Source organism: Filicampus tigris, chromosome 12 (genome assembly GCF_054856515.1).
Source record: "Filicampus tigris isolate MCC_2025a chromosome 12, RoL_Ftig_1.0, whole genome shotgun sequence".
Classification (NCBI taxonomy): Eukaryota; Metazoa; Chordata; class Actinopteri; order Syngnathiformes; family Syngnathidae; genus Filicampus; species Filicampus tigris.
Window position 1 is genome coordinate 180,217 of NC_141228.1, and position 24,234 is coordinate 204,450.

The window sequence follows — 24,234 nt, forward strand, 5'->3', positions numbered from 1 at the left end:
TCGTTGCCATGGCGACAGCTTTTCACGAAAAATCACAAACATTGTATTTTTCATATCCAGAAGGTCTACACGATCTACTGAGGAATTATGAGAATGAGGAATTATATTATTATCAAACAATAAAACATGTACTTCCTTTAGCCAGTAGGTGGCGCTACCACCACAATGAAAAATAAGTTCGTGGATGTATTCAGGCATCGACTATTATAAAATGTGAGTAATTTTTTAGAGGAAATTATCATGTGGGTAAAGTTCCAGCAGCTATTGTATTCAGAGCAAATTCATATTTTAAAGTTAATTAAATTAAAATAAATTTTTCCTGTGTTTGATGTAGCCTATCAAGTTCCAGAAGCTTTTTTTTCAAAGTGACTTCAAACTTTAAATTAAATTCAAAATGGCGGACCTCTTGTTAGGTTGAGCATATGGCTCCTAGAGACTTTTTTGTAGGCCTTGAACTGTTACATATAACACCAAATTTTCGTTGATCAAGGTGAAACATACAACCGGGGTTGTTTTTTTTTTTGTTTTTTTAAGGGGGGCTAGCGAGCCATTTTTTGCAAATTCCTCAATAAAATAATAACATATTGATGATTTCGCCAGGCCCGATCTGAGTGAAAAGTTTTGTGAGATTTCGCGCATGTTTAGACCCTCAAAATCAGCGTTGTTGTATTGGCGAACTGCCTGTAGCCATGGCAACAGCTTTTCACGAAAAATCACAAACTTCGTATTTTAACATCAGGAAGTCAAACACTTTTCTGAGCAAACATGAGGAGGACCTGGTTAACCTGCTATGAAAAAAACATCAAAGAAAAAACATGTATTTCTTTCAGCCACTAGGTGGCACTACCACTACGATGAAAAATAAGTTTGTAAATGTCTTCACATTTTGGCTATTATCAAACATGAAAAATTTCGAGAAGATAGGATCATCTGAGTAAAGTTACAGTACCTTTTACTTTCACAGTGAATAATCAGATTTTGTGGCACCATCATCGCCCTTCCCCGAAAAGTCACAATATTCGGCGGACAGCAAGAACAACGTCTTGAAGCTTTACTGACAAATTTTTAGTCGGATTCATTCAACAAACTCCGTGCCGTGCATTAAAATGTAAATGACATAAATGACATTTCGTGTCATTAGTAGGTGGCGCTCTATGTACAACACAATATATTATCATATAGCTGTCTTCAGGGTGTGACAATATATATGCAGGCCAAGTTTCAGATTTTTTGGAGCATGTGCATTAAGCATTTTGTCGTTCTTGGCGAAGGAAATATTTTACGAAAATTTTGATGATCTGCCCTGTCATACAGTTTATAGAAAAATGTCACAATTTTTGTCCCAATGGTTGCCCTAGGCCTTTAGATGGTATATCTGGAGTTTGAAGTCAATTGGATGTATCCTCTAGGACAAGGGTGCAAAAGTATGGCCCCCTCGGGGTGCTACACATGCCTGCCAATTTTCGTAGGCCTATGTCAGACGGGCCGGGATTGTTTTTTATTTTGCTACTCTAGGTGGCGCTACAGAGACATTTTGTTTTGTCGTTCACGCCAACTTTAAAATATCAAACTTTTTGCCAGGCCCGATGAGACTACAAAGTTTGGTGAGTGTTTACGATGTCAAAAAATTGGTCGCTGCTCGGACTCTAATAATAAGCTGCCGGCATCTATAACGGGCCCTCGCAACCCTGGCCACTTTGGAGTACTTGCACATTGGGGTACTTGCACATTGGCATACTTGCACAAATGACAACAAGCATAAAACATGTTTATGCAAGGCCTGATGTTTGTCCAAAGTTCCATGAGTTTGAGCCTTGGTTTAGCATAATTATTCTTTGCAAATGGCTCATCACCACGGCAACAGCGTGCAACGAAAGAAAAATAACTTTCAATAACTTATCATTTTAAGCATGTTTAGATGAAACACTCAAAGTTTGAAGATGATCGGATAAAATCTCTTGGAGGAGTTTGTTGAAATATGACCTCTACAAAAGGCCAAAAATGTAGGCCAATTCCGAACTAAAATCAAAATGGTGGACTTCCTGTAAGTTTTAGCCTATGACTATAAAAAAATTTGTTGTAGGTCTTGGGCTGTTACAGAGTCTCCAAATTGTCACAGATCTTGATAAAACGTAGAACCGGAGAAGCTTCTTTAAAAATGAGTAGGGGGTGTATAGAGACATTTTTTTAAACAAGCACAATAAATCTCTACAGTATTTATTTTTATGCCAAGTCTAATGTGTGTGCAGAGTTTCAAGTGTTTTCGCTCACGTTTAGACCGTCAATAACAGCATCAGTTTTCATTGTATTCAGTGCATCACCACAAAAACATCGACAACATAAAAAGATTTCAATAACTTTTCATCTTAAGCATCTTAAAATTGTTTTTCAGGTTTTCCATTTCTCCCTGCTGTAACACACCTGTTAAAATGATCAGGATCGTTATCAGGCTTCTCAAGAACTTGCTGATGAGCTGATCATTTTAACAGGTGTGTTACAGCAGGGAGGAATGGAAAACCTGCAGGACAGGTGCCCTTGAGGACCGGAGTTGGTGACCCCTGCTCTAGAAGGATTTCGTTAATATATGACCACTATGAAAGTATCAAAAAATTGCAACAAATTCCAAAGTAAATTCAAAATGGTTGACGTCCTGTAAGGTTTAGCACATGGCTAATAAAGACGTTGTTTGTAGGTCTTAGGCTGTTACATATACCACCAAACCTTCGTAGATGTAGGTGAAACATATAATCCACAATCCTTTGTTAAGAAGGAATTATGAAACTCAAAGTTTGATGCTCAGCCCCCGTCGTATAGTGTTTCGAAAACATTAAAACAATTTCCCTGTTGTTGTCCCATGTGTTGATATGATACAACCCATATTTGAAGTCAATCGGGTGAACCGTCTAGGTCTATGACCACTGTAAATGTGCACAAATGGGCCAAAGTTGTACTTTCAAATACTCATAACTCACTTCCTGTACATGTTAGGGCTTGGGTACCAAAGAATTTTGTACATCTGAGGGTGCCACACGTGCCTCCCAGTTTTTGTAGCCGTAGATCAAATTTACCGGGGCAGGGCTTTGATGAACCACGGGCCAATAATGTGCTAAATATTCCAAAGTAAAACCAAAATGGAGGACTTCCAGTAAGGTTTATCACATGGCTATAAAAGACGTTTTTGTAGGTCTTAGCTTGTTACATATACCATCAAATTTTCGTAGAGCTAGGTGAAACGTAAAACCCAGAATCCTTCATGAAGAGAGAATTATGAAACGCAAAGCTTGATGCTCCATCCCCGTCGTATAGTCTGTCGAATCCCTATTGTTGTCCAAAGTGCTGAGATGGTACAACCCAAATTTGAAGTCAATCCGGTGAACCGTCTACGACTAGGGGCCAGTTGTATAACCCCTCCAAATTTGCACAAATGGGCCAAAATTGTACATTAAAATACTCATAACTCACTTCCTGTACATGTTTGGGCATGGGGACCAAAGAATTTTTGTACGTTTGAGTGTGCTACACGTACCTCCCAGTTTTCGCACTAGTAGGTCAAACTTACCGGGACTTTCCTTTGATGAAAAACTCGAGGGGCTTTTGGGGGCCCTGCAGACCCCGTTTTTGAGTACTCGAGTATTGCGACTTCAAAATATCAAATTTTTCGCCAGGCCCGATGTCTGTGCAAAGTTTAGTGAGTTTGTTTCATATTTAGTCCCTCAAAATTACGAGTCTTTACGGAGAATAATAATAACTGCGAGTAGCTATAACGGGCCCTCGCAACCCTGGCCGAATTGGGGTACTTGCACGTTGGGGTACTTGAAAATCGGGGTACTTGCACATATGACAATAAGCATAAAAAATGTAGGTGTTTATACCAGGCCTGATGTTTTTCCAAAGTTGCATGAGTCTCGCCTAGGTTTAGACCGTCAAAACATCATCATTTTTCTTTGCAAATGGCTCATCACTATGGCAACAACGTGCAACAAAATAAAAAACTTTAAATAACCTTTCATCGTAAGCATGTTTAGGTGAAACACTCAAAGTTTGTAGACGATCGGATAAAATCTCTTGGAGGAGTTTGTTCAAATATGACCTCTACAAATCGCCAAAAATGTCGGCCAATTCCAAAATAAAGTGAAAAGGGCAAACTTCCCGTAAGATTTAGCCTATGGCTATAAGATACGTTTTTGTAGGTCTTGGGCTGTTACAGATGCCTCCAAATTGTCACAGATCTAGGTAAAACGTAGAACCGGGGATGTTTCCTTAAATATGTATAGGGGGGCTCTAGAGACATTTTTTAAACAAGCACAGGAAATCTACAGTATTTATTTCTATGCCAGGTCTAATGTGTGTGCAAAGTTTCATGAGTTTTCGCCGAGGTTTATACGCTCAAAAACAGCATAATTTTTCTTGATAAAATTGTGCATCGCTGTGGCATCAGCGTATAAATATAAAGCTGTCAATAACTTTTCATCTTCAACATGTTTAGATGAAGCACAGAAAGTTTGAAAATGATCGGATAAAATAGGAGTAGTTTGTTAAAATATGACCTATGAAAGACCAATGGCAGTCATTGCTGTCATTGCACAGAGGATGGGAGAGTACTTGCGAAGAAATGAGTACTTCGATACATCTGTACAGAAGACAGGAATATCAGGATTCCCCGGGTGCTCAGAACACTTCAGCATGACCTGGCACCAGATCCAAGTGGCAAAGGCAGAGAGAAAGGATCTCCACATAGTCTTCCTGGACCATGCCAATGCCTTTGGCTGGGTGCCCCATGAACTCCTGTGGTCTGCCTTCAACTTCTTCCACATACCAGATACCATCACAGCCCTGGTTAAATCCTACTTCCAGGATGTGCAGTTTTGCTTCACCACTTCCCGACTTTACCACATCTTGGCAGCTCTTGGAAGTCTCACCTCTGACATTCACGATGGTGATGGAGGTCATCATCATCGCCTCAAAGTGAGTGGTAGGCGGTCAGCGGCTTTACTCTGGCCAGTGCCTCCCTCCACTCAAAGCTTACATAGACAACATTACAATGTTGACTACAACCGTCCCATGCACCAGGAGGTTTCTCAGAAAGTTAGAAGAGAACATCAGTTGGGCCCGGAAGAAGATCAAACCATCCAAGTCACGAAGCATCTCAGTTGTGAAAGGAGTGCTCTCAGACCTGAAATTCTTCATCGTAGAGGACCCAATCCCAACAGTGTCTGAACAGCCTGTAAAGAGCCTTGGCAGGTGGTATGATGCAAGCCTGAAGGATAAAGATCAGGTGCAACAACTGTGTAAGGATATTAGCAGTGGCCTACAGGCCATCGATAACACCCAACTGACTGGAAGTTAAAGGCCTGGTGCCTGCAGTTAGGACTCCTACCCCGGATGCTGTGGCTCCTTGCAGTTCATGAGGTCCCAATCTCAACTGTGGATAATTTGGAAAAAGGAGTCACAAGATACATCAATAAATGGCTTGGAGTTCCACGATGCCTTACATCCATAGGCCTTTACGGAGATGCGTCCTTAAACTGCCCTTCACCAGGCTCACAGAGGAGTTCAAGTGTGCAAAAACAAGGCTCAAGATGACACTGAATGAATCCAGAGACGTAGTAGTGAGCTACACTGCACAAACCCTGGCAACAGGGCGCAAATGGAGACCAGCTAAAGAAGTGGAAGAAGCAGCAGCAGCCCTCAGACATTCTGACATTGTGGGCTATGTCCAACAAGGAAGAGGAGGCTTTGGGATAACATCCACCCACTCAGTTTGGAGTAAGGCCACAGCATCAGAACGGAGGAAGATGGTGGTGGATGAAGTACGCTGCCAGGAGGAGGCTGCAAGATGGGCCAAGGCAGTCTCTCTGGGCAAACAGGGACAGTGGACGAGATGGGACAGTGTGGAGAGGAGGAAGATCAGCTGGAAGGACATGTGGGCCATGGAGGCAAGGCAGTTGAGCTTTGTTATCAGGGCTACATTTGACGTCCTTCCATCACCGGCTAATCTTTACCAGTGGTTCAGTGAAGACCCGGTGTGTGTCCTTTGCTCCATGCCAGCCACTCTCAGGCACATTCACATAGGGTGTAAAACCAGTCTCACCCAAGGACGTTCCACATGGCATCACAACCAAGTCCTAAAGACCCTTGCATCCACCCTGGAGGACAAAAAGCTGTCATCAACTCCATACCACCACCAGCGGCCAACCACCAGCAGGCAGTTACCTTTGTCCGTGAAGGGACTAAGGTAGTCAGGAGTGGCTCCATACCATCTGAGCGAGGCCAGCTATGATTGGCCCGTGATGGAAGATGCTGGTTGATCTAGGCCGAAGGCTTGCATTTCCTCCAGAAATTGCCATAACCACCTTGAGACCGGAATTGGTACTCTGGTCTCCTCCACAAAAAAAGGTGTTCATCGTTGAACTCACAGTACCATGGGAGGACTCAGTGGAGGAGGCTTAGGAGCGAAAACACCTTCGCTATGCAGAGCTTGCTGCTGAAGCATAACTTCATGGCTGGAACACTGAGGTCCGCCTGGTGGAGGTGGGCTGCTGAGGCTTTGTGGCAAGATCTACCACCAAAATACTCATAGACCTGGGAGTCTGAGGCCAAAGCCTGCGCGCAGGCATCAAAGCTGCATCGGAGGCAGCTGAAAGAGGCAGCCAATGGCTGCCACGCATAGTTCCATGAGAAGTCTATTGCTCAACAACAAACTCTCATGTCAAATTGGGACTGACGCAAGCCTGGTGTTGATCACCCTTTGTCTGGCCACCCCTGGAGAGGGCGTTTAGTGTTAAGGCCGAAACGCCCAATGACCCATGGGACACTACAGATGATGCGTCCAAAATTTAAACTCATCCATTGACCATTCCACCAGTCATCACCAAACAACATACACTCTCAAGTATGTGCCAGCACAAAGGAATTAACACCTTATCCTTGTGTTTTGTGAAACTAGATGAAGCATGTAAAGTTTGAAGACGGTTGGATAAATGCTCTAGGAGGAGTTCGTGAAAATATGACCATTATGAAAATCCCCCAAAGTTGCGAAAATTCCAAAGTAAATTCAAAATAGTTGACTTCCTGTAAGGTTTAGCACATGGCTATAAAGAAGTTTTGTAGGTCTTATGCTGTTACGTATACAACCACATTTTCGTAGATCTAGGTGACACGTACAACACTTTATTATATATATTCTCCTTTATTAAGAGAAAATTATGAAACGCAAAGTTTGATGCTTCGCCCCCGTCAATTAGTCTGTTGAAAACATACAATATTTTTCCCTGTTGTTGTCCAAAGTGTTGATATGGTACCACCCAAATTTGTCAATCGGGTGAACAATCTCGGACTGGGGGCAAATGTGTGACCCCTGTAAATGTGCACAAATGGACCAAAGTTGTACATTCAAATACTCATTACTCACTTCCTGTACATGTTCGGGCATGGGGACCAACAAATTTTTGTAGGTCTGAGGACGCTACACGTGCCTCACAGTTTTCATAGCCGTAGGTCAAACTTACCGGGACTTTCCTTTGATAAAAAAAAATCAAGGGGGTCTGGGGGGCACTGCAGACCCCATTTTTGAGTCCTTGCGTATGGCGACTTATATATTAATTTGATAATCATAATAATAATAATAAGAAGAAGAATCATAATAATAATAATCATAATAATAATCAAAATAATAATCATAATAATAATAATAAGAAGAAGAAGAAGAAGAAGAAAAAGAAGAAGAAGAAGAAGAAGAAGAAGAAGAAGGAGAAGAAAGATGAAAACAATAGGGTCCTTGCAGCTTTCGCTGCTCGGGCCCTAACTAGAGCTGCGAGCCCTGGCCATGTTGGGGTACTTGCATATTTGGGTACTTGCACAAAAGACAAGTAGCATAAAAATGTAGGTGTTTATGCCATACCTGATATGTGTTTAGACTGTCAAAACAGCATATTTTTTCTTTGCAAATGGCTTATCACCATGGCAACAGCGTGCAATGAAAGAAAAACCTTTCAAATAACTTTTCATCTTAAGCATGTTTAGATGAAACACTCAAAGTTTGAAGATGATCGGATAAAATCTCTTGGAGGAGTTTGTTAAAATACACAAGGCAAAAAATGTTGGCCAATTCCAAAATAAAGTCAAAATGGCAAACTTCCTGTAAGATTTAGCTTATCACTATAAGATTTTTTGTAGGTTTTGGGCTGTTACAGATGTCTCCAAATTGTCACAGATCTAGGTAAAACGTAGAACCGGGAATGCTTCTTTAAAAATGTGTAAGGGCACTTTTGAGACATTTTTTGAAAGCACGGGAAATCTCTGCAGTATATATTTTTATGCCAGGTCTATCTGTGTTCAAATTTTCATGATTTTTCGCGCAGGTTTAGACCCTCAAAAACAGCATCATTTTTCTTGATAAACAGTGCATCGCAGTGGGTGGCATCAGTGTGCAATGAAATAAAAAGGTTTCAATAACTTTTCATCTAAAACATGTTTAGATTAAACCAAAAGTTTGAAAACCATCGGATAAAATCACTAGGACGAGTTAAAATATGAGCTATAAAAGGCCAATATAGGCACAGAATTTCAAAATAAAGCCAAAATGGCGGACTTTGTGTTTGATTTAGCACATGATTAAAAATGACATCTTTGTATGTCTTGGGCAGTTACATATGCCTCTCAATTTTCACGGATCTGTGTGGAACATGGAACCTGTCAACTGTTTAATGGCGAGAGGGATGAAGCAGTTTGAATAGTCTGCTGGTTTTGTTGTGCATGGTTTGATCGCATCTATCTAACGGGAGGAGCTGGAAAAAGCGGTGGCCAGGGTGTGGGGGGTCCAGGAGAATTTTAAGTGCCCTTGTCTTCGTTCTTGAAGTGTGCAAGTCTTCAAGAGTGGGTAGAGAGGTACCGATGATTTTTTCCGCAGTCCTAACTGTTCGTTGCAGTCGAATTTTGTCCTTTTTTGGCGTTGCCAAACCAGGCTGTGATGGAGGAACACAGGACTGAATCGATGACTGCTGTGTAGAACTGCCTCAACAGCTCCTTTAGCAGACCATGCTTCCTCAACAGCCTCAGGAAGAACATCCTGTGCTGGGCCTTCTTCAGAATGGAATTGATATTGACCTCCCATTTCAGGTCCTGAGAGACTGTGATTCCCAGGAGCTTGAAGGTCTCGACGGTTGACAAAGTGCAGTTGGACAATGGGAGGGGCAGCTATGAGGAAGGATGTTTCTTTAAGTCCACAATCATCTCTACAGTCTTGAGCCTATTCAGCTCCAGGTTGTTTGGCTGCATCAGAGCGCCAGCTGCTTCACTTCTGTCTGTACGAAGACTCGTCACGTCTTTGATGAGGCTGATGACTGTGGTGTCGTCTCCAAATTTCAGGAGTTTGACAGATGGGTGCATTGAGGTGCAGTTGTTCGTGTAGAGGGAGAAGAGCGGCGGAGAGAGAACATCATTGAGGGGCCCCAGTGCAGATGGTATGTGTTGATGATGTTGTCCCCTCCAAGCCTCACCTGTTGTGTCCTGCCTGTCAGGAAGCTGTGGATCCACTGGCAGATGGCAGGAGATACACAGAGCTGGAGAAGCTTGCATGAGAGGAGTTCTGGGATGATGGTATTGAACGCAGAGCGGAGGTCTACAAAGAAAATGCTGGCATAGGTCATGTGTAGTCGTTCGGTGCTGAGATTGCAAGCTTCTTGGGGACTGGGATGATGGTCAACTGTTTGAAGCAGTATGGAACCTCAAACAGCTCCAGGGATCTGTTGAAGATCTGTGTGAAGACCGGAGCCAGCTGGTTAGCGCAGACTTTAAGGCAGGAGGGAGACACCCCATCTGGCCCTGCGGCCTTCTTGATCTTTTGCTGATTGAAGAGCCGTCTCACGTCCTGTTTGTGGATTGCCAGGGCAGGGCTGGGAGTCTGGGGTGTAAATGAAGCAGTTGCTGGTGGGGGTAGGCAAATGTTTGGAGTGGAGGTGTACTTTTCAAATCTGTAGGAGAACATGTTTCGATTGTTAGACAGTCTTTCTGTTTTCTGCTAACGATTCAGCGTCCGTGTGGAATGGCCTGAAATCAGTTACAAACTACAATGTAGTCAATGTTCAAAGATAAGGGTGCACTTTGGCACCAGGACACCCAAGGTTCAATGATAGACTTTGTGGTTGTGTGATCAGGATTGTGGTATATATGTAATGTTTTCCATTGCTGTCAGAGTTAATGCTAGCGAGCTCAGGGGCCGGGTTTTTAACCACCTCACTGCTAGTCAGTTCTCTGATGCCTTTGATCACCTTTGTGTACCCTCTTCAAACACAGAGGAGCTCAGTACTTGGTTCCATTCATCTTGCCTAAATATTTTGGACTCCGTGGCTCCATTAAAAAATATGCAGAAAAAAAATTGGACCGGAGCCATGGTTTAATGAGAGCACTCGCACAGCTAAACAAGAATGCCACAGAGCTGAACGCAGGTGGAAAAAAGACAGGCTGCAGGTCTCATATCAAATCTTAAAGGACTGCTGGCGTCATTACCAGAGACAGGTGAAGAGTCCAAGAGGAACTATTTGTCATGTCTGATTCAGGCAAATCGCCAAAATCCACGTGCCCTATTTAAAACAATTGACTCTGTACTGAAGCCCCGTCAACCGACTTGCACGGACTCGTCCCCTGAAATGTGCAATAAATTTTTGCAGTTTTTCAATGACAAGGTTGCTACAGCTAGGGCTCTTGTTTTCGAATGCCACATTTGACCCCTCTGTCCAAGTTCCTTGGTCAGCAGTGTTCAATTCCTTTGAGCCGGTTTCTTTGACATTTTTGGAGGAAGTGGTTTACCATATGAAACCATCGGGCTCCCCTTATGACTCCATTCCTCCACACTTCTTTAAGGAGATTGTCCCGATTATTGGTCAATCGTTTTTGGCCATTATCAACAGCAGCCTGTCTTCTGGTGTGGTCTCCCACCATTTTAAGCATGCTGTAGTGCAACCCCTGCTGAAAAAAAATGGCCTTGATCAAGCTGTGCTATCAAATTTTAGACCCACTTCCAAGCTGCCTTTTATGTCTAAAATTCAGGAAAAAGTGGTGCACTCACAGATAAGATCTTACTTGGATGAACACAATGTCATGGAAGTTTTCCAGTCAGGCTTCAAAAAGATGCATAATACAGAGTCAGCCCTGCTATGTGTTTTTAATGACATCCTCCTGGCAAATGACACTGGAGACCACGTATGTCTCGTTTTGTTGGACTTGACTGCAGCTTGTGATACGGTAGACCACAATATTCTTTTGACTCGCTTGCAACATCAAGTGGGCATTAGTGGATGCGCTCTAGAGTGGTTTGGATCCTATCTAGCTGGCAGGACTTTTTCTGTTAACCTACGTTCCTCTGAGTCCCACTCTGCCCCTCTAACGTATTGTGTTCCACAGGGTTCTATTTTGAGGCCATTACTGTTCTCATTGTATTTGCTGCCCCTGGGTTCTATCCTTAGAAAACATGGTATTTCATTCCACTGCTACGTGGACGACTGTCAAATCTATATCCCACTGAGCAAAAAAGACGCACTCTCGATAAGACCTCTTTTGTCCTGCCTAGCGGACATCAAAGACTGAATGTCACTGAATTTCCTAAATTTCAATGAAAAGAAAACAGAAGTTATGGTGTTCGGTCCCAGTGGCTCGTCTCCATCCCACCTTGTTGACCTGGGCCCCCTGGCTTCATATCTAAAGCCAACAGTCTTAAACTTGGGTTTCAAAATGGACAGTGATCTTAAATTGGACCAGCAAATCAGCGCTGTTGTAAAGTCGAGCTTCTTTCACCTTAGACAGCTGGCTAAGGTAAAGCCCCTCCTTTCTCATCAGCACTTAGAAACAGTCATCCATGCCTTTGTTACATCTCGGCTAGATTACTGTAATGCACTTTATTTTGGAGTCAGCCAGTCCTCCCTCAAACGTCTCCGACTAACTGGAGTTCGGAAGATGGAGCATATAACACCAATTCAAGATTCTCCTATTTGCCTTTAAATCATTAAATGGCCTCGCCCCGGCATACCTCTCCGAGCTCCTCCACTCCTACGCACCTTCGCGCAGCCTCAGGTCTACGGACCAGGCGTTGTTCGAGGTGCCGAGGACCAAGCGGATCCTCAGAGGGGATCGAGCCTTTTCTGTTGCTGGTCCTTCCCTCTGGAATGACCTCCCATTGGTTGTTAGGCAAGCCCCCTCCAATTTTAAAACCTGGTTGAAGACATATTTCTTTTCTCTGGTTTTTGATCAGACCTGAAATTTTTGGCTTTTTTCCGGTGTCAATTGTATGTAGTGTTTTATGTCAATTTATTGGCTTTATTTATTTATATTTTTATTTATATTTTATATATTATTTATATCTTTATTTATTAATTAATACATGTATCACAGCCTTTTATTGTTTTTGTTTTATTTGTTGTATTGTTTGTAAAGTGCTTTGTTACAGCTCTAGCTGTTATGAAATGCGCTATTTAAATACAATTATTGTATTGTATTGTGTCTATATATCCATCCATTATCCATACCGCTTATCCTCACAAGGGTCGCGGGAGTGCTGGAGCCTATCCCAGTTGTCTTCGGGCAGTAGACGGGGGACACCCTGAATCGGTTGCCAGCCAATCGCAGGGCACACAGAGACAAACAAACATTCATACTCACAATCACACCTAGGGGCAATTTAGATTGTTCAGTTAACCTGCCATGCATGTTTTTGGAATGTGGGGGGAAACCGGAGTACCCGGAGAAAACCCACGCAGGCAAGGGGAGAACATGCAAACTCCACACAGGGAGGCCAGAGCCGGGATGGAACCCACGACCTCTGAACTGTGATGCGGACGTGCTAACCAGTCGACCAGTCGCCCGTACATATAAATGAATATATATTAGGGCTGCATCCAAGATGGGTGGAGTTGACCTTGTCGATAGAATGATGAGTTACTATCGCATGAATGGCCGTACAAGGGAATGAGTACTGCAGATGCTAACGCATTTTGCCAATCTGGCTTCAGCCAACAGCTGGTTACTGTATCGCAAAGACCTCAGTATATTTGGCACTTCAAAGAAGAATATCGTACAGTTCTTTGAATTTCATATTGAAGTGGCTATGATCTTTTTGGGTCAGCATGACAATGACAACTCTGGCTTTGCAGAGCAGGAGGATGACCCAGATGTTTGGGACCGGGGGAAAAAAGTGTCCAGTGACTGCTGTGCCCCATGTCTCAGTCTGCAGTAAGGCTAATGCACATCTCCCAGAGGTGATAAACTTGAAGGCAGCGCGCTACACAGTAAAGGTTACAACAGCAACAATGCAAAATTTAAAATGTTTACTTTTACATACATGTTTTCCTGCATATATTAGTAGCACTTAAAATGAGCCATGTGGCTCACATGGGCACAATTTATCATTTAGTTTTTACTCAGGGAAAATCCTGCTCTGTTCAGACACCAAATACAGACTTTTGCACATCATGACTCAACTGTTACTTTATTTATTCTATGGAAATATAAAACAAATGTCCACATATGTGCACATCCTTTTTCTCAGAAACTACATCATGTGAAAAGATAAGTCTTTTTATTTATAGTCATTAGGTTCCAAGGAGTCCAAATAACCAAGAGAAGTTAAAAATGCAAGCCATGGAAGAGTCCGGGTCTTAGGAGGCTAAAAGCTTCTGTAATGTGATCCACATGATAATGTCTTTTAAAATTTTTAAATTTCACACATTTAATTACAGTCTATACCTGAAGACATCTACGAACGTGTTTAAGCCTCCATGATGTTAAAACACTAAGTTTGAGATTTTTCGCAACAATCTATTGCCATGGTAACGCCGAGTTTGCCAATTTAACAGTGCTGATTTTTTGGGATGTAAGAATGTACGAAAACTCATGAAACATTTCACACATATCAGGCCTGGTAAATTAGTTAAAAATAATGAGTTAATTGTGCAATCTTTAATGATTTGCTAGTGCCCCTGAGAAAGTTTTAAAACAGTAGCCCCGGTTGTACCTTTCACCTACATCTATGAAAATTTGGTAGTATATGAAACAGAAAGAGCCCGGCAAGAAAGCCTCTTGGTGCCATATGCTAAACCTAACAGAAAGTCTGTCATTTTGAATTTACTTTAAAGTTCGGTGTCACTTTGACTACAAAAGCTGCTTTAACTTGATCCACATGATAATTTCGATTATTCAATTCGGATGAGCGAGCATCCCAACGTGCCAGTATCCCAAAGTTGCCAGGGCTGCGAGGGCCCTATACAGCTGCTTGCAGCTCTAGTTAAATATTGTAATTGATCGCGACAAAATATTTGACGCATTTAACGCTGCGCAAAATGACCACTCATGCATAATCCCACTCAGAATTGCAGTGAGCAACAGACAGGACGAGTGTAGCCCGCGGGAGTATAAAGAAGCATTTCAAAATAAGAGGGCACGTTTAAATCTCAGAAATGTGAACAAATTGGTTTGCCTCAGCGGCTGAGAATGAGTAGAGAAGATCGTCTTGTCTTGTCTTGTTTCGTGTTAATAAAGTCAGTTTAAAGGAGGAACACACAACGTGCTCATACCAACTACAGCACAACACAGCATAAAACTCATTTTAGCCAATAAACTTTGTGTACACTTCAGGGACCACTCGGAAAACATAAACTCTAAGAATATTACAAGGGCCACATATAAATGTGTACATTACACACACACTCACACTTTGCACACATTTGAAATATTTCTGTCACTGATCTGAGGCCCTTTTGCGTTTTTGTTTTTGTAGTGAATAAAAATACTGTCTACTACAGAAAGAATGGTAATAATTTTGACTTAAACATTTTAATTTTCATCTCCATGAGGATTTGTTGTAATAAAAAAAGACATTACAAATGAACAGCATGTTGAATATTTCCACCTTGTGTCTTATCTTTCCATTCCAACAACAATTTAGAAAAATATGGCATATTTTGGAATATTAGTTAGTTAGTTAGTTAGGTGTCGTGTATACTGAATACTGTCGTACATTTTAACCAAAGATACAATCTTGCACTTTTAAACGCTCATCGTTGTCGTTGCTGTGCAAAGCAAAAGTAAAAGTTCTTCGTTGCCTTCCAAGGAGAGGGAGAAATCATTGCCTCCAACTTATTTTGAAAATGAAGAAAATGGAGACAATCATGCCTTAACTTTCTCTTTGCACAACAACATCAACAAGGTCCTTTGGATAAAATGCAATGCAGGATTGTTGTTAAGGTAAGCTGTTTGAAGACAAACTTGAGACAAAACTAATAAACACTTTCACACTTTATTTGCCGATATCTCATCGTCCTTGCCACAACTTAAACTCTCCCGTGTGTTGTGCTCAGCTCGTTATGAGTTTGCGAACAGAACATTGTTCAAAAGTGCTGTTAGTTTGTTAGCGTGGACGAGACTAACGAGTGGCTGCAATGATGCGCAGCCATCAGCTCACGGGATAAATTCACTTGTGCTCTCGTTGGTCATCTCAGGATGGTAACCAGTCACACAGGCGTTTATGAGTGCCTGAGGTTCTTGACGCGGCCAGTTGGGTCGGTGATCCGCAGGCCAGACGAAAGGTTCTTGGCGGGGCCAATCCGGTGGCCATCCCGAAAGCCAGAAGATAGGTTCTTGACGGGGGCCTATCTGATGGAGGTCCAGACGGCCAAAGGGGGTGAGGGCAGCCTCAGGCCTTGTGCCGTCATAGCAGAATCGGAGGGACGCAGCAGAGCTTGCGCCGCTGTAGTAGAGTCAGAGGGCAGCCAAAAGCTTTGCGTCACCCTAACAAAATCGTAAGGAGGCCGCAGAGCATGCGCTGCCATAGCAGAATCAGAGGGAGGCCGCAGAGCTTGCGGTGCTGTAGCAGAATCCGAGGGAAGCCACAGAGCTTGAGTCGTGGGGGCCCTGCAGTTGCCGAGATGCCGGGAAGGGGGCCTGGCACTGCCGAGGCACCGGAATGGGGGCCTGCATTTGCTGAGGCACCGGGAAGGGGGCCTGGCACTGCAAAGGAGCTGGCATGGGGGCTTGCAGTTGCCAAGGTGCTGGCACGGGGCCCTGCCTCATCAGCCTGCCACCAGAGAGGTTGGGAAGCACAAGACACATGAAGGGTTGGGAGTACAGATAGTGTGGAAGGTAAACTATAGAAACAGGATTAATGGGACTAGATCAGAGGGAGGGAACAACACACCTGACTCAAATGATCAGGATAATTTCAGACATACTGAGCATGCTGATGAGCTGATCATTTTAATCAGGTGTTTTGGAGTAGGAAGAGATCCAAAACAGGTAGGATATGGCTCTCGAGGAATTGGAGTTCCCTACCCCTAGACAAGATGAAGAAGTACGCAGCGAACGAGGTGCCAAATAAGGCGGGGAGTCAAGCGGCTTGGGTATAGGTTCGGAATGACGTGACTTGGAAAAGGTTGAATTACGGGAGGAACTAGATTCTCTACTCAGGTGCCTAAGTTGGCCACCCCGCGGTGGTCCCATGTAAATGGCCAACTGGGCACCCAAATAAGGGTCTGAAGGGAAGGGTTCAGCGGCGTACACTAACTGTACAGGTTCAGAATGACCCAACTTAGAAAAAGCAGACTTTTTGGGAGGAACCAGAACCTCTACTCGGGCGCCTACATTGGTCAACCTGCTGGGGTCCCACGTAAATGGCCAACCGGGCGCCCAAGCAAGGGTCTGATGAGAAGGGTTCTGAAGGGGACACTAAGGGATCATCATCAGAAATACATGACAAAAACTGACAAGAGCTTGAATAATGACCGGGGAAGGGAAAACCAAAATCAGTGTCAAATCTGAATCAGAAACTAAGGGATCATCATCATAAAAATGTGACAAAAACTGACAAGGGCTTGAATAATGACTGTGGAAGGGACCAGGAAATCCAAAATCAATGTGAAAATCTGAATCAGAATCAGAAAGATTAACCAAATCGTGGCCATCTTCATAGTCAGAAAAATCAATGTCTAAAAACAAACATCAGGTGTTAAACTAGAAGGAGAACATGGAAAACTAGGACAAGTAGATGGGAAAGATGAGAGAGACGTGGAGGAAAAGACCGAGCTTACACAAAGGGTGTGGGGGTGGTCAACAGGCTGAGGGCATTTGGAGGCAGACTGGGACTTGCGACGGCCTAGGCAAACCATCGTGGAGGAGCGACACGAGAGGTTCCCAGTGAAAAGGCAAAAAGCAGCAGCCGGTGAGACAATCACTCCCTGATTGGAGGTGGACAGATGGTTAGGAGCAGGTGGTGATGTCTTCGGCTTTTTGGATTTTGCCTGAGTCGACTTGGTCCAGACTGGTCAGTACGTTCTGTCACGTGAGGATCGGGGATTTGGACCCATACGCAGGCATGACACGGAAGGTGTGAAGTAAAAAGTCGAAGATACAAAGTAACTACAGAGAGCTGAACTGGAAGAGAGTTTGCATTCTCACTCAAAAAAGGTTTGACGTATTGACGCGTCACTGAGTAACTCAAGCTCATAAACTGTCAGACATCAGGCCTATATGACATAATAAAGGACAAAACATAAAAGGACCATCAACTGTATAGCAACTGATACATCACGTAACAAACAGTCATAACATATCAGAAATCAATACATTATGTTATGTATGGCATCAAGAAAACTATTAACACCTCTGGGTTCCCATTGGGCTTATGAATTTTACCTTTTGTGGAGTTGCTCCAGCGGTTACCCTCTGAGTAGTGAGAAAGTGTGAGAAGGTTGACACAAGAGGCTCCAGCTCCTGACCCAAACACAGTTATACGCAACGGATCACCACCAAAGGCTGCAATATTCTCACTGGTCCAGCGAAGAGCCTGAATTTGGTCCAACAAACCGTAATTACCCTTTGCTGCCTGGTCGCCTGTACTCAGGAAACCTACAGGGGATAGAAATGATCGTGATTGTATCGAATTGAAGGTGACAGTTCTACCTTTTAGGTATAAATAACAACAACAACAACAACAACAACAACAACAAAGAGATGTACTATGCTGTGAGATGCAGCTCAAGTAAATACAGGCATAGAAAAACACTGATTTCTGAATGCTTTTTTGTACTTTCTGCCTTTCCAATCAAGAGTTGCCACAGAGACACTGTAAGAGTTACAATTATTTAAATATTACCTAAGAGACAGAGAGATAATTATACTATACATGTTTGAACATATTTGCAAGAAGGAGGAGCAAAAATCATACAGCAAAGATAAATAGCATCATATACAATGGTTCTTCAAAGAATACTTACAGGTAGGGATGGGTAACAAACTCAGGTAGTAAACTGGCTCTGGATCTGAATTTTTAAAAACTGCAGTATGCCCCACCCTTTATGGTTCCATTAACGCTCTCTGAGAAATTACTGAAATCAATTTGAGATTGATTTAGGCTATATGATGATGTTATTTTGTGTATCTTGAAAAGAGTCAAGTATTATTTATTAAAAAGACAGCTATTCAAGATGCCCACATTGAATCTCAAAATCTGCTAGGTGGCACCACGTCACTTTTGGTTTACTTAAAGGGCAGGATAGATGGAAAACCTCATTAAAATGAGTCTTTTTAGATAAAAGGGCTACACTTGTGTAATTTAGAGTTCGATTTTTCAGATTAGACAGTGGATTTCTGTAAATGGCTAATGTTTATTTCCTATTCTTACTTTGTGTAGCGAAAATGGGGGTCGCTCTTAAGAGTGTAGGTAATTAATAGCGACTGAGAGCAATGCCTGCATTACTCCTGCTCGCCTCATGGGGCACCGCGTTAAAATTTTAGGCTATTTGGAGGGGAATTTGACAAAAAACCTCCTTGAATCAGTCTTGAAATGTGAAGGCGCTATAATAAAAATAAATTGTGAGTTCTTTTAACAAAATAGAGGTTAATACCTTGACCCAAACAATTCACGTTTGATTTCTGTAGATAGACAATGTTTATTAACTACAACTAGTGAAGCATACAAGAAAATACTACGATATGGCAAGCCTGAATAAATGAAGAAGAAAAAAACAAAAACAAAAATAATTGGGAGGTAAGGGAAAAAATAGGACGTCTGATAGAGCGAGAGAAGGTGTAAGGATGACTTGCTTTATGAAATGCAAAAAGTTTGCTAGCGTTCACTACCAATTTTGTATGCACCCACTGAAAAAGCCCTGGCGAGCTGCAAAGTGGTCACTTACGTGCGCTAAGTGAAGTCTCACGTGAGTAGCCGGTGGAAGGACCTTCACTCGTTTGCAGATTAAAAAAAAGAAAGGGAAAAAGGAAAAGAAAAAGGAGGCAGCTGGGAGCAGGATCAAAAGCTTGGTTGGATTCTCATGTGGCCTGGCCGCTGCGCAGTGTCGGGCTTTGCCAGGACCACCCAGTGGTGATTTTGCTGGCCTTCAACTGAAAGGGGGGCAAAACCGGCGTGTTGCTTCAGATTTTGCTAACCAAAGCTGGATTTCGGCTCATCTACCACATATACGTGGTAATGGAGGTTGAGAACCCAGATCCTCAGCTTTTGCAGGTCAACCGCTGGAGGTTTCTGGGCAGATTTCGCACGCGTGGGAGCGCAATCAAAAATACAGCCAAAAGATAAAAAAATTGAGGAGTGAGAGAGACTTGGTTGAGTTGCCAGGCAGAGAGCAACAGGAGGGAGAGTATCAGGAGAGAGACAAAGAGTTACAGGAGTGAGAGCAAGAGGAGGGTCTCATTCCAAATGAGAACAAGTTGGGATTTCCACGCATATCAGCCGTGGTACACGAGCCAAGTTTATGGATTTAGTATACTTCATTGAGCATTGCACAAATGCTATGTCTGATCCTTTATTTGGAAACGTATACAGCACAGCAGCTAAAAGGAAGGACACTAAGAAAACTTTGGCGTCCAGAAGGCCAGACGAGAGGGCCTTGGCAGGACCATTCCGGTGGGCGACCTGGAGGGCAGACAAGAGGGTCGTGGCGGGGACAATCTAGTGGCCCTCCTGAAGGCCAGACACGAGGTTCTTGGTGGGGGCAGTCCGGTGGGCGTCCAGGAGGCCAGACGAGAGGGTCTTGGCAGGAACAATCTGGTGGGTGACGCGGAGGCCAGATGAGAGGTTCATGGCAGGGACAACCTAGAGGCCCTCCTGAAGGCCAGACAAGAGGGTCTTGGCGGGGCCAGTCCTGTGGGAGTCCAGGGGGCCACACAGGGGATGAAGGGAGCCTCAGGCCTTGTGCCACTGTAGCAGAATCCAAGAGCAGCCGCAGAGGTTGCACTGCCGGAGTCATCGTAGCAGAATGTAAGGGCAGCCGCAGAGGTTGCGCCACCGGAACAGAGTCAAAGGGCAGCCGAAGGCCTTGCGCCGTCGTAGCAGAATTCAAGGGCAGCCGCAGAAGTTGCGGTGCCGGAACAGCGTCAGATTCTGGTGGTGCTGAGGAGCTAGCATGGGGGTCTGCATTTGCTGAGGTGCCGGGAAGAGGGCCTGGCACTGTCGGGAAGAGGGCATGGCACTGCTGAGGCACCGGGTGCAGAGGGGCCGGCACGGGAGCCTGTAGTTGCCAGGGTGCCGGGAAGGGGGCCTGGCACTGCAGAGGAACCAGCATGGGAGCCTGTAGTTACCGAGGTGCCGGGAAGAGGGCTTGGCACTGCAGAGAAATCGGCATGGGAGCCTGTAGTTACCGAGGTGCCGGGATGAGGGCTTGGCACTGCAGAGGAGCCGGCATGAGAGCCTGTAGTTGCAGAGGTGCCGGAAAGAGTGCCTGGCACTGCAGAGGAACCGGCGTGGGAGCCTGTAGTTACTGAGGTGCTGGGAAGAGGGCTTGGCACTGCAGTGGAGCCGGTATAGGAGCCTGTAGTTGCCGAGGTGCCTGAAAGGGGGCCTGTCACTGCCGAGGCATCGGGATGGGGGCCCGCTTTGCTGAGGCGCCGGGAAGGGGCGCCGGGAAGGGGCCCCGCCATACAGGTTGCGACGCACACGAGACACGAGGGATTGGGAGTACAGATAGTGAGGAATGTAAACTAGAAGAAACGGAATGAACGGGACTAGGTGAAGAAGTACGCAGTGAACGAGGTGTTGAAAAAGGTGGGGAGTGTAGTCGCTTGGGTAATGGTTCGTAAGGATGTGACTTGGAAAAAGCTGAGGAGGAACCAGAAACTCTACTCGGACGCCTACGTTGGCCACCCCGTGGGGGTCCCATGTAAATGGCCAACCGGGCACCCAAAGTAGGGTCTGAAGGGAAGAGTTCAGTGGTGGACACTAAGGGTACAGGTCCGGAATGACGCAACTGGGAAAAAGCGGACTTACGGGAAGAACCAGAACCTCTACTCGGGTGTCTACGTTGGCCACCCCGCGGTGGTCCCGTGTAAATGGCCAACCAGGCGCCCAAGCTAGGGTCGGATGGAAAGTGTTCTGGAGTGGACACTAAGGAATCATCATCAGAAAAACGTGATAAAAATTGACAAGGGCTTGAATAGTGACTTGGGAAGGGACTCGGAAAACCAAAATCAGTGTCAGAATAAGAATCAGAAAGGAGATTAACCAAATCATGGCCATCTTCACAGTCAGAAAAATCTGAGTCTAAAAACAAAACCTCAGCTGTTAAACTAGAAGGGGACTGTACAAAATTAGGACAAGTAGGTGGCAAAGATGAGAGAGACATGGAAGAAAAGACAGAGCTTACACGAAGGGTTTGGGGGTGGTCAGCAGGCTGAGGGCGGTTGGAGTTAGACCGGGACTTGCGACGGCTTGAGCGATCCATCGTGAAGGTGCGACACGAGAGGTTCCCAGTGAAAAGGCAAAGCAGCACCCGGTGAGATAATCACTACCTGATTGGAGGTGGAGGGATGTTAAGAAGCATGTGGTGATGTCTTTGGCTTGAGGGATTGTGTCTGGGTCTGCAGGGTCCATGACTGGTCAGTATGTTCTGTCACGTGAGGATCAGGATTTGGACCCATTTGCAGATATGACATGGAAGTTGAAGAGTAAAAAGTATTTATCAAGAAAAATACAGAGTAACAACAGAGATCAGGACTGGAAAAGAGTTTGCATCCTAGGTTTGACGTCCTGACAATGTGTCACTGTCTAACTCAAAGTTTTAAACTGTAAGACTTAAGGCCTATATGACATCATAAAGGACAAAGCATAAAATGACCATAGCAACTGCAGAGCAACTGATACATCACATAAACAACCAGTCACAACACAAAGCCAGTCATCAATGTCAAATAATGATGTGTCATCTTTCAACTGAGACTTCACAAAGCCATGTGTTTTCTGTGAGAAGGGCCACACCTTGGAAAGTGTCATAAATTAATAGAAAAAAAACACATTAAGAAAGAGTGGAATTTCTGAAGAAAAAATGGCTTTTGTTTTGGCTGCTTCTCTAACGAGTGTAAGAAGGTCCCCTCTCTAACGAGTGTAAGAAGAAAATGACGTGTGAACACTTTTCTCCAAAGCATCCTAGTGTGCTACATTTCGTAAAGCAAGAAAAAAGAAAGGATAATGCAGGAGAAGTTGCCTCAAATTCTCAAGAAAATAAAGCCAGGGCAAACTCTCCACAATACGAAGAGACACAACGCCTGCAATTGCAAGCTCGCTATTGTTCCCTTGAAAGTTAAGAATAAAAGAAGTAACAAAGTTGTGGAAGTGTATGCATTCATTGACTCAGGCAGCAGCGCAACGTTTTGTACAGAGACACTGGCAGAGCGCTGAATGTCCAGGGAAGAAGAACGGAGCTAATTTTAAACACCATTACTGCAACGAAGCGGATTACATCCTATATCATAACTGATTTGGAAATCAGTAGATTGGAAGAGAATCACTTAATTGAACTATCCAAAGTGTTTACATAAAAGAGCATCCCAATTTCCACAAAAAATGTTCATCAACAAAAAGACATCGACAAATGGCCATATCTAAGAGAAGTCAGATTACTTCACATTAACGCCGAAGTAGAACTCCTTATTGGAACAAGAGAACCCAAACTACAAGAGCCATGGAAAGTAATCCATACCTAAGATAACGGACCATATGCAGTATAAACTGCAATTGGTTGGATTCTAAATGGATTCACAGCAGATAGAAAGGGACATTCAGTTAACACTAGAAAACCCAGAAGGCGGTCACTTATCACTTCTACCTACAGTGCCCTAAGAGCGGTCAGTTTTACACCAAGCTTTTAGCGAATATCCCGCATCAAGGTGTAAACAGGCGCTTTTGTTGAGGAAACAAGGCAATTACTGGCACACGGAGGAGGTGGGGGGTTACGCCAGCCCATTTGGAGTTTAGTTGCGCAATCACTTAGTCTTAGAATGAGTTACCACATGAATTGCCACTGAGAAACGTAGATGAAATCAACACGTTTTTTCTGTTCTTGTTTATATTTATTGATGAGCTAAAATAGTGTTTAACTGCCTAACAGATACCATATATACAAAGAAATTGAATTCGAAGTCAATCCAATCACAAAAAAAGATTAAAATTACAAGTACCAGAATCCTACCAATTATACAAAATATACTACATGTACAAAAAAATAGTACAATATATGTAAAACACAATGTTGAGCAGAGAGGTATTGCTCTCATAGATGTGTGATGATGGCCTGGATGGCCGCCATAGTGTGTGTGCATCTCTGCTCTTTTTTAAGTTGGAGGTGTTCATTTGGCAGCTCACTGATAGTGTAGTGGTACACACGCCTGCGTTGTGTGCGGGCAGCGTGGGATCGATTCCCGCTCAGTGATGGTGTCTGTGTGTGCCCTGCGACTGGCTGGCGACCAGTTCGGGGTGTAGTCTACCTTCGCCCGTTGCCGGCTGGGATAGGCTCCAGCACCTCCCCGCGACCCTGTATAGGCTAAGCAGTTTGGAAGATGACATGATGATGTTCATTTGGCATAGTCTCATATTGCTTTCCTGATACCACAGGACAGGTAGGCTCTCACTGTTCTCAGATTGGATTCATCCCCAGCTCTGAAGGTGACGTCTGGCCTTGCATCTCAAAACAATTGTACAAGTGTGCTCAATTCTTTTTGTCAACAGAGGGCTCAAATAGCTTTGCAGATACGTTTGCAATGCTTTTAGAGCCCTGACGAAACTCAACATTTTCTAAGATGCAAGCACACACCGTTCAATGAGATAAACCATGTCATTTTTTGCTCTTCGTTTCTTCAACTTATTTTTATTATTTTTGCCAAGCTATGTGTAACAAAGTCTAAAGACAGGTTAGACAACTTTATTTAGGCTAGTCAATGTTGGCTTTCCCCAACACCCAGTGGAGGTCT

The 24,234-nt window shown here is 43.9% G+C and overlaps 1 protein-coding gene across 9 annotated transcripts in view; it reads right to left on the reverse strand.

Moving 5' to 3' along the window:
- The window catches only part of nlgn1 (neuroligin 1), a 282,639-nt gene that overhangs the window by 88,179 nt on the left and 170,226 nt on the right, over positions 1-24,234 (reverse strand). For 7 of the 9 annotated variants that reach the window (XM_086048403.1, XM_086048412.1, XM_086048408.1 and 4 more), the window contains one exon: positions 17,674-17,886. In XM_086048403.1, the coding sequence (XP_085904529.1) occupies positions 17,674-17,886 (213 nt within the window). The remainder of the gene's footprint in view (positions 1-17,673; positions 17,887-24,234) is intronic. The other 2 variants (XM_086048405.1, XM_086048409.1) reach the window with 1 other exon arrangement.